The following is an 11,157-nucleotide window of genomic DNA, read 5'->3' on the forward strand; positions in this document are numbered from 1 at the left end:
GCCACATTGCCGTTGCCACAGCACAGTGTTCGGCGCCGGGGGGGGGCTGCAGCTGGATGATATCGGAGTGTGTTGCCAGTTTGGGGCAACGAAATCGGTCCCGATCTGGCAACGCCGGCCGCCGCGTCGCGTGGGCTCGACGTCGTGACGCGGACCGATGACGCACAGCTCCATTTAGGGTCGAAGTGAAAACACGTCTTTGGGGTCAGAAAAAAAGGTAAATAATGTAGGGCCGTTGTGTGATGTAAACACGTAGTCCGTACACAGCCTGCGATAAACGGCCCCTGTTTCCAGAAGGAAGCTTTAACGGGGCTTCATGTGTGTGTGTGTGTGTGTGTGTGTGTGTGTGTGTGTGTTAGCTCGACTAGCTTTAGCACGCCTAGCCTTAGCCCGCCCACCGTCTCGATGCTAGTCCGGCTTGCGGCCTTAAGTTATAAGACGTCTCGGTTAATCTGTGGCTGATTTACAATGCATATCACCACGAAACGTGGTGTCCGTACGACCTCCCTACACCCGAGCTGGTCGATGGGTTTAAACTGGACTAATAGTTTAGTTGTAGCTGCACAATGCTAACGGCTACGCTCTGTGATCACTGACTGATGCTGCTGAATGACAACAATCGGATCGGTGTCGTCGATTTTTAAAACTGCGTGTCTTAAATCTGTGGCCACTAGCTCTCATACACTGTTCACTATTCCTCCACAGCTGAACCATGAACTGGAATAAAGGTGGCCCAAGTGGCAAGCGAGGCTTTGGCTTCGGGGGGTTTGCTCTCGGGGGAGCAGCAGGAGGTGGAGGAGGGAAAAAAGAAGAGCCCAGGCTGCCCCACAACTCCCACACGTCGTTCGTTCCGGCAGGATCCGCTAGTGGTTACGGCAAGAACCAGCAGCTCCCCTCGTTTTACAAAATCGGAACCAAAAGAGCCAATTTTGACGAGGAGAACGCGTGAGTACACTTCATCCAGATTCTTCTTCTTCCTCTATTTACACACACACACGCACGCACACACACACACACACACACACACACACACACACACACACACACACACACACACACACACACACACACACACACTCTCTCTAAACATCCATGCGTTGTTATGAATGCCTTCTCCAGGTATTTTGAAGATGACGAGGAGGAGGCCGGGAGTGGTGTGGATCTGCCGTACATCCCGGCCGAGAACTCCCCGACCAGGCAGCAGATGCAGGCTGGAGGCTCAGACAGCGAGGACGACCCCCTGGATGCCTTCATGGCCGAGGTCGAGGTGAGACGGAGGCTGAAGCAGAGACCGGACACTCTCTGAGTCTGTTTTTGTGTTTTTCGTTCCGACGGCCTAAACTCAGTCTTGTTTCTCTGTTTCAGAGCCAAGCCGCCAAAGACATGAGGAAGCTGGAGGAGAAGGAAAAGGAGAAGAACGCTGACAAGTAAGACTTTGTTATGTGGACTTGTTCCATTTTAACTGTAGGTCCTTGTGCAAACTTTGCACTTTACAGTACATTCAACCGGCACAATGTACCTTTTTTGCTGCAGCCACCACTTTCGTTTTGAAACGATTTAACTAACGGGTTATTACAAAGTCATCCATTAAGTCATTAGTGGATGGTTTTGATTGAACCTCGCCTTTTCAAATAGTCTGAAACAAAAGTAATGGCTTAAGGGAAAAAGTTGCACCGTGTAGGGTTAAAATATACTTAAACAATGGAAAGAAAACTGATCCAATTCTCATTTTGGGATGAAAACAAAAAGTAATGCTTCTTCATTGGGCATTACCATATACAGTTATTTGGAAGCATTTCTTTAACAATCTGGCCCCAAAGAAAGCATCACACATGCCAAACCATGTAAATAAACGTTGTACACACTTGTAGAATAGTTGTATCATGGGACCAAGTGAAGGGGTGCGGGGGTGAGGGGGGCCATGGGTCTCTGAACAGGTCGCAGGGATGTTTTTTTCCGCTTGTCTTTCCAGGGGTATTCGCGATGACATTGAAGAGGAAGATGAACAAGTGAGTGAGCCGTCCAAAGTTCTCAACGCAACGCATGTCATTTCAACCAGAGGTGTCACTGTCTTTCCAGTCCCCTCCCCCCCCCCCCCCATACTGATTTACATGTTAAGTGCTACTCCTGCGGGGATTTCCTTAACGACGGCCTCGTAATCGAAATCTTTCTCCTGTGTACATTCTCTGCATTGGTAAACAGTGGCTCTTGAAAGTACTGATAATTATTCCGCCCTTGGTCCTAAAGCTGATTTCTGACTAGGTGTGTGTGTGTGTGTGTGTGAGAGTGTACTGGCTGGCCTGTCCCCGCGTCGCGCTGAGCAGGGAGCCTGGGCGCTGGCTAATGCGCCCTGCTGTGCTCTGTGCAGGAAGCTTACTTCCGCTACATGGCGGAGAACCCCAACGCGGGCCTGAGTCTGGAGGACGAAGACGACCAAATCGACTACGACAGCGATGGCAACCCCATCCCACCGACCACCAAGAAGATCATCTTGCCGCTCCCGCCCATAGACCACTCGGAGGTGACCCTGAGCCCCCTGTGCTCCCGACCCCTGTGCTCTCGGGGCACAGGAGACGTGTTGTAAATCTGTTGATTTTACAACACGTCTGTTAACACTCTGTTACAGTTTGGCAAAATGTATAAGATGTGTGTTGCATTCTTCCTACACATTATTGGTCGCTATGTTTTCACGATGAAGTTAATAATTTTATTCCCAGTGTTTAAAAAGAAAGTGTGAGTCTGTTTTTTTTGCCAAAAAACATGTATGTGTCTTTTTTTTGTAGATTTTTAGAATAAAGTGTGCATCTCTTTTGTAGATTGACTATCCGCCGTTCGAGAGGAACTTCTACAACGAGCACGAAGAGCTCCACGGCCTGACTGCCACCCAGGTGTTGGAGCTGAGGCACAAGCTGAACCTGAGAGTGAGTCAGATCTTCCCCCCCCCCCCCAAACACACACACATACGTCGCAGACTTCCATTCCTTAAGCACTGGTTCTTTGCACTGTGATGACGATGGTTTCAGGTGTTCGTGCGGGCATCTGTCCTCGTCCACGGCCTGCTCCTTCCTCTCCTCCTCCTCCGTCGTGTGGAGCCTCACCTCCACCCTTCCTCCCCTCCTCTCTTGTAGGTGTCCGGGGCCGTACCACCCAAGCCGTCCACTAGCTTCGCCCACTTTGGGTTTGACGAGCAGCTCATGCACCAGATTCGGAAGTCCGAGTACACGAAGCCCACTCCTATCCAGTGCCAGGTACAGTGTGAACACACCCTATCCTCAGTTTCAGTGTTTTGGTCTTTCCTCTAAATTCATATTCATAACTGAAATGTGCAAACTGGAGGCATATTTAGAATAACATTAATGTGCTGTAGATAAGATTTCAGAGTTGTAAAGAGGGAGAAGGCAAAAGAGCTAGATTAGAAGACTTTAAAAATAGCATAAATGTGAATGACAGGGAAGATGGATTCCCCGATCCTTCTGGGAAAAAGACGCATGACTGGTCAGAAATAGCTTGGAGCGGTCTAAAATAAAAAAGTGGGTCTTAAAGAGGCAGGCACAGTGAACTAGAGATCAGATATTCAAACCTTCATCTCGCTAATGGCAGGGAGATGGTGATGACCAATCCAAATAACAGACTACACTCAAACGGTCGCTCTTTAATCTTACCTAAAGTGCCTTTTTAGATTCATGAAATTGTGTGAGTGTCCACAATAATAGTACCTTCTGCTCATACTCTCTGTTCGTCCCGTGGTCCTCTTTTTTAGGGCGTGCCCATAGCGCTGGCCGGACGCGACATGATCGGCATCGCCAAGACCGGCAGCGGTAAGACGGCGGCCTTCATCTGGCCCATGCTGGTGCACATCATGGACCAGAAGGAGCTGGAGCCCGGGGACGGCCCCATCGCCGTCATCGTGTGCCCCACCAGGGAGCTGTGTCAGCAGGTAGGGACCGCCGAGAGTGGGCGTGGGTGTGCAGTGTTTCTCTGATAGGGCTATAACAACCAAGCTTTCAGTAGGGGGCAGCTTTGATATGTATTTTATAAATAAAACAAATTGCACCCAACCTATTTACTTGTTCTTACTATTAAACATAATCAATATAATGAAATGAATAACAAATAAATTTCAAAAACTGCTAACTAATTACAAAAAAAGTTATATTTGTACCAACGGGGTGCAGTGGTGCCAGACATCCAGCAGTGGCACTGCACCACAGCCACAGTCTATAGCACGCAGGGGGGGAAACCTTGGCTCACCCCAAGAGGTCGCTATTGAAGGGCCTCCCTGTCGTCCGTCCCCAGATCCACACGGAGTGCAAGCGCTTCGGGAAGGCCTACTCCCTGCGCTCGGTGGCGGTGTACGGCGGGGGCAGCATGTGGGAGCAGGCCAAGGCTCTCCAGGAGGGGGCGGAGATTGTGGTCTGCACGCCGGTAAGCTGAGGGGGGGGGGGCGAGTTGAAGACTCTTACTGGTCCCGGTGATGAGACCATCATTACCCTCCCTGGCTTCATCAAAAACTTAAACGGTCGATATAATTGGTCGCGGTTACTTTGTTGTTCCGCTTCTGCAGTAGAGCTGAAGCGGAACCATGAATGTAACCGAAACAAACGATAACTGTTGACTCACCGTACCCACAAGTACGTCACACAACACCTCATCACAAAGGCCAAAGAATCAGCACCCCCAAACTAATTCTGACAAACGATGGAGCCAGGAGAGGTCTCATCACCCTGATCCAGCGTAGTTCCTCTAGACCTGTACTGATTTGAAATGCACGAGCAGCGGGTGCTCATCACGGTGTCTGCTCTGCCATCGGCGGCCCCCCACAGGGCCGGCTGATCGACCACGTGAAGAAGAAGGCCACCTCTCTGCAGAGGGTCTCCTACCTGGTGTTTGACGAGGCCGACCGCATGTTCGACATGGGCTTCGGTGGGTTGGCGCCGCCGGCAAAAGCTTCAACAAAAGACTCCCTTGTTCAGAGTTCACCTACATAGCTTCCTCCCTCCCTTCCCCCCCACACACCCCTCTTATGCACTTATTGTATGTTGTACGTCCTTGCACTTTAAAATAGTACTTGGCATTGTGTAGCGTCTTATCCTAGCTATCATGTTGTGTAATGGGGAATGGGTTGACCTAGCGATTGTTAAAAGCATCTGGTCTGCTAAATGCCCTAAATGTTAATGACCACAAGCCTACACTTATCTCATCAAATTACATTTCTCACTTCCCTTTTCTATTCTGTCCTGTTTCAACAGAGTATCAAGTGAGATCCGTCGCCAGCCACGTGCGCCCAGACCGACAGAGTGAGTCGACCCACCCCACTGAAGCTTGTGTTTTACTGGATCAGAGGTTTCTGCCTGAGTTGATCTGTCAATCTGAGCTGTGTTTTAATTTGGCGTCCGCCCCAACAGCTCTCCTGTTCAGCGCCACCTTCCGCAAGAAGATCGAGAGGCTGGCCCGCGACATCCTGACGGACCCCATCCGCGTGGTGCAGGGCGACATTGGCGAGGTAGGGCTCAACTCAAACTCAAACTCTGTGTACTTTACAGGGTTCTGCGGGAGTCGTTAAGCATGCAAGTCAGACATGTCAGTAGGTGAACCGTTCTCTTACAGGGGACATTATTAGTATTTATATATATTAAGAATAAACCAAATCTGATTATATCACAGTGACCAAGAAGGATTATATGAGTGACTTTCATCCATACCATACCGTGACATTAAAATACTGTGGTGTACATTTGCATACAAACCACCACTGCTTCCTGTACCCTGCACATGACAGAACCAGATTGTGTGTCTCTCTCTCTCACTCTCTCTCTCTCTCTCTCTATGTTTCTCTTTCTCTATGTCTGTGTCTCTCTGTCTCTCTCTCTCACTCTCTTTCTCTGTATCTCTTTTTCTGTTTCTCTCTTTGTCTCTGTCTCTCACTCACTCACTCACTCACTCACTCACTCACTCACTCACTCTCTCCATCCTCCACCCTCCTCCAGGCCAACGAGGACGTGACCCAGGTGGTGGAGATGCTGCTGGGCGGCGCCGAGAAGTGGAACTGGCTGACGCGGCGGCTGGTGGAGTTCACCTCCTCGGGCTCGGTGCTCATCTTCGTCACCAAGAAGGCCAACTGCGACGAGCTGGCGGCCAACCTCATCCAGGAGGGCCACAGCCTGGGCCTGCTGCACGGAGACATGGACCAGAGCGAGAGGAACAAGGTCATCGCCGACTTCAAGAAGCAGAACCTGCCCATCCTGGTGGCCACCGACGTGGCGGGTGGGTGACCGCCGAAAGAACTCGGGAAAATACTTATTTTAGAGATTTATTTTTTTTTGCATTTTTTCAGCTTTATTATAGAGAGAGATGGAGAGGAAAGTGTGGAAGACAGAGGGGAGGACATGCAGTAAATGACACAGGAAGTGTGTCAGGAAGTCAGGAAGTCACATTAGAAGTGACTTGTTAAATGGGGGATGTTATGCCACCAAGTGTGTGTTTTGATTCGTCGTTACAAGCCGATGAAAATGTCCCTTTTCCCTGTGTTTTTGTAACGCCACATGCAGGACCTAGATGTACGATGGATAGATAAGCAACGTTTGCGACAGTCCACTGGATAGGCTGGTGCTAGTACTGATCTATCCGTCGTACACCTAGGTGGACACGCCCACTTGTGATGTCACGCGAATACAGGAAAATGCAGATTTTCAAACGGCCTGTAATGACCAATCACAGTCACACCTGGTGGAATAATATCACCCCTTTAACGACCGGTGGTTTGTTTCGGCTCATTTGATTGGTCCTTGGTTCCTCCGCAGCCCGCGGTCTCGACATCCCGTCCATCCGCACCGTGGTGAACTACGACGTGGCGAGAGACATCGACACGCACACGCACCGGATCGGCCGAACCGGGCGCGCCGGAGAGAAGGGCGTGGCCTACACCCTCCTGACCAATAAGGACACGTCGTTCGCCGGCGACCTCGTCCGGAACCTGGAAGGGGCCAATCAGGGCGTTTCCAAGGAGCTGATGGACTTGGCCATGCAGGTGAATAGGATTAATGAATAATTTAGATGAGTGGAGAAAACCAATCGTGTGTGTGTGTGTGTGTGTGTGTGTGTGTGTGTGTGTGTGTGTGTGTGTGTGTGTGTGTGTGTGTGTGTGTGTGTGAGTGTGATATATTTTGGGGAGGGAGGGGGAGAGGCTATTGCGAAGGAAATACATTTGAATATTTGTTAAACTGAATTGTTTGAATTCATAAACTTGGTAACTTGTTACTAACTTATTATATGTTGAATTGTGTACACATTGTATATAAACAAGGTGTGTGTGTGTGTGTGTGTGTGTGTCCCCGCAGAACCCCTGGTTCAGGAAGTCCCGCTTCAAGGGCGGCAAGGGGAAGAAGATGAACATCGGGGGAGGCGGGCTGGGTTACCGGGAGCGACCGGGCCTGGGGGCGGACAGCGGGGTGAGTCTCACTCGGCCCGCGTGCTCCCTGCTCTGCTGCTGCTGCTCACAAACACACCGACCCCGCTGAGCTCAGTGGGCCGAGCGCACTGTTCAGACCGGGTTCAGCGCGTGGTAGCGTTACATTGAGGGCGTTTAGCAGACGCTTGTAACCAAAGCGACTTACAATAAGTACATTAGTCAGAAGACGGAGAAACAACAATATACAGTATCTCTGTCGGTGCAGTAAAGGACGTTCACAGAACCAAGTGCCAAGCACTAACCATCACTAGGTTAACCCATTCCTTGTGTACAACAGAGACAGCTAGGATAAGACGCTACACAATGCTTAGTATTATTTTTAAGTTCAAGGACGTACAATAAGTGCGTAAGAGGGGCGGGAGGTCGTAGCTCTTCCCCAGAGCTAACATTCCAGCTTTGTTTTCCTTTTCCCAGGAGCGCAGCGGCGGCCTTTCTTCGTCCTCCGGGGGCTACGAGGGCTACGGGAAACCCCCCACGGGCGCCATGGGAGACCGCATGACGGCCATGAAGTCTGCCTTCCAGGTACGGCTCTCTCCCTAGTTCCGACCTCCGCTCCGCCCCCCCCCCCCCCCAGCCAGTTGTCTCACTGCATCACACAGCTGTCTCACTGCATCACACAGCTGTCTCACTGCATCACACAGCTGTCTCACTGCTGTCTCACTGCATCACACAGCTGTCTCACTGCATCACACAGCTGTCTCACTGCTGTCTCACTGCATCACACAGCTGTCTCACTGCATCACACAGCTGTCTCACTGCTGTCTCACTGCATCACACAGCTGTCTCACTGCATCACACAGCTGTCTCACTGCATCACACAGCTGTCTCACTGCATCAGCCAACTGTCTCACTGCATCAGCCAGCTGTCTCACTGCATCACTGCTCATCCTCTAGTTACTTTGATTGCTTCTTCTGTTTGTCTGTGCACCATCGCCATTTGATTTAGTAAGGCTTAGATTAGATTTAATTTAACCAATTCGATTCACACTCAATATCAGACAATCAAGTTACTCGCTAAAAGGTCAGCTCTCCGTCAGAGCACCCAGACCCTGACACGGCTCCAGAGGCCAGAGTGTGTCAGCCAGGCCAGAGTGTGTCAGCCAGGCCAGAGTGTGTCAGCCAGGCCAGAGTGTGTCAGCCAGGCCAGAGTGTGTCAGCCAGGCCAGAGTGTGTCAGCCAGGCCAGAGTGTGTCAGCCAGGCCAGAGTGTGTTAGCCAGGCCAGAGTGTGTCAGCCAGGCCAGAGTGTGTCAGCCAGGCCAGAGTGTGTCAGCCAGGCCAGAGTGTGTCAGCCAGGCCAGAGTGTGTCAGCCAGGCCAGAGTGTGTCAGCCAGGCCAGAGTGTGTCAGCCAGGCCAGAGTGTGTCAGCCAGGCCAGAGTGTGTCAGCCAGGCCAGAGTGTGTCAGCCAGGCCAGAGTGTGTCAGCCAGGCCAGAGTGTGTTAGCCAGGCCAGAGTGTGTTACTGCTCTGCTCCAGTGATGACTGGTGACTCATGGTTCGGGGCGTGTCTCTTCGTTCCCCGCAGGCCCAGTACAAGAACCACTTTGTGGCCGCGTCGGGCATCTCTCCCAAGCTCACCACCAAGTCCAATAGCTCCTCCGGCTGGACCAGCGCCGGCAGCCTGAGCTCGGTGCCCACGGAGGCCGCAGACGGGCTGGATCGCTCCAGGGGGGCCGGCTCCTCCTCCTCCTCCATGGCCCCCCCGCCGCCGTTCAGCACGGGAACCAAGATGGCCGGCTTCGCCAGCGCCGGCTCGCTGAGCTCGGTGCCCAGCAGCCCGAGCGGCTACCCTCCCCCCCCCGCCCCGCCGTCACCGCGAGACGCCCCCCGGGACCGCCACGCTGCCGCCGCCGACGACCGGGGTCGCTACGGCGATGAGGACAGGGGTCGCTACGGGGACGAAGACAGGGGTCGCTACGGCGACGACGACAAAGGTCGTCACGGCGACTACGACCGGGGTCGCTACGGGGAGGAGGATAAGGGTCGTCAAGGAGACGACGACCGGGGTCGCTACGGAGAGGAGGAAAGGGGTCGCCACGGGGACGGCCACTCCAGGCACGGCGACCGGGGGGACCGCTACAGTGGCGGGGAGCGGGACCGCCACGGGGACCGCGATCGCCAAGGAGACCGGGATCGCGATCGCTACGGGGACCGCGATCGCCACGGCGGCGGCGGCGGCGGCGGCGGGCGACACGGCGAGGGGCGCAACGGAGACGAGAACCGCAGGGACAGAGATGATTGGAGGAGCGACCGGGAGGGCGGGGACAAGCCCGCAGGAGGGGAGGGGAGGCCCGCCGGAGGGGAGAGCAGGGGGGAAGGAGGGGAGGACAGCTTCGCCGTGCCGGACCCCCCGAAGCGGAAGAAGAGCCGGTGGGACAACTGAGCTGAGGGGGGTCCGCCGACCGGGACCACCGGGGAAGCAACCAACAGCTTCCCCCGTCAGGACATCGGTTGGGTGGGCAGGTTGGCAGGTTGTGTATCTGGAAAGGCTGACATCGGGGGGGAGGATCTAAGAGGGTACCAGGGGACCCCCTGTACCCTGACGACCCCCCCCGCAAAAGAGAAAGCCGTCTCTCTGGGTTTTAGAAGAAGTGGTCAAGAAGCCAAGTGGTGAACGTCGGGGCCGTCCTCTCCCTGAGGCGACTGCGCAGGGAGATCTTCCAGACTGTGATTGATTGAGGAGTTGAGCAATAGAGGTTAAAATATGTCAGCATTCCCGTCAGGACTTGTCCGTTCACTCGTTCTCTCGCCCAGCTGCCGCTTCCTACGCTTGCTGAACCGATGGTGTACTCTTCCTTTAATGGATATTTACCATTTGTGCGTGCGAGTGTTTGTGTGTGTTTGTGTTTTTTCTTGAACTGCAATGCTATCATTTGCGTTATTTTTCATTGGCACAATACATTTGTGGTAGGTTCATAACGAATAAACAAGTCTTGTGTTTGAGTTTTTAGAAGTGCCTTCATCTGGCATATCTCATTGTCCATGCTTTAAAGTTGTATCTTCAAGCTCCGCAATTTGAGTTTTCAAGTTGTCACCGGTGATGTTTTGATTAAAGAACATATTGTCTATTTTTGTATTTGGTCCATGAAATCTGTCCTATCAATTCGTTTTTGCAGCTCAATACATCAAGTTCAGATTTGTCCTTAATTGTAGTAGTAGTAGAACACAATCAAAGTCTTCCACAACACATTTTATACATGCACACACACGTTTTTTTGAAAATAAATATATTATTATAGTATAGAATTATTTGAATTACGGTCGTGCATGAGTGACATTGAACCCAGTTTCCATGACACCAATGTCTGCACACAAAAGAAAACAAGAACAAATTGCAAAAACAAAGTCCTATTGCTCCCTGTCTATGTCTACCAATACTCTCACATCCAGCAGAGGGAGGGGAGGTGATTGGAGAGAGGTGGGTGGGGGGGAGAAAGACCATCAACCAATAGCGTGCAACATCCTGCTGGTGGAAAAAAGGGTTGAAAAACGAGCCGAGGGGGAGACCGAGCAGAGCCGAGCAGAGAGGTCCTCGCCCGGTGTGTGGCAGCAGCAGCAAGCAGCAAACAGCGAGCAGCAGCTAATCTACAACAAAGCCTCACCGATCTCACCGAGGGGACGCGGATCTCAGAGAGCAGACGTCCACGGCCTACCGAGTGATCCCCGTGTTGTCCTGCGCGACCAGAGCCAG

At 52.3% G+C, this 11,157-nt stretch overlaps 1 protein-coding gene across 2 annotated transcripts; it reads left to right on the forward strand.

Annotated features, from left to right (window-relative positions):
• The first annotated feature begins 32 nt into the window (after positions 1 to 32).
• Positions 33 to 10,534, forward strand: ddx42 (DEAD (Asp-Glu-Ala-Asp) box helicase 42). Of its 2 annotated transcripts, XM_084477330.1 has the most exons (18): positions 33 to 217; positions 706 to 945; positions 1,120 to 1,267; positions 1,366 to 1,427; positions 1,973 to 2,009; positions 2,369 to 2,521; positions 2,817 to 2,921; positions 3,129 to 3,248; positions 3,761 to 3,937; positions 4,297 to 4,425; positions 4,824 to 4,923; positions 5,250 to 5,297; positions 5,406 to 5,503; positions 5,988 to 6,264; positions 6,801 to 7,027; positions 7,338 to 7,448; positions 7,883 to 7,990; positions 8,992 to 10,534. In XM_084477330.1, exons 2-18 carry the CDS (start codon positions 713 to 715, stop codon positions 9,847 to 9,849), a joined length of 2,991 nt encoding a protein of 996 aa, XP_084333456.1. In that variant the 5' UTR covers positions 33 to 217; positions 706 to 712; the 3' UTR covers positions 9,850 to 10,534. The 2 variants fall into 2 exon arrangements, with proteins under 2 accessions (XP_084333456.1, XP_084333457.1); XM_084477331.1 differs by lacking the exons at positions 33 to 217; positions 706 to 945; positions 1,973 to 2,009 and having other exon boundaries at positions 1,195 to 1,267.
• The last annotated feature ends 623 nt before the right edge of the window (positions 10,535 to 11,157 follow it).

The sequence above is a fragment of the Micromesistius poutassou genome (genome assembly GCF_964030765.1).
Source record: "Micromesistius poutassou genome assembly, chromosome: 1".
NCBI lineage: Eukaryota > Metazoa > Chordata > Actinopteri > Gadiformes > Gadidae > Micromesistius > Micromesistius poutassou.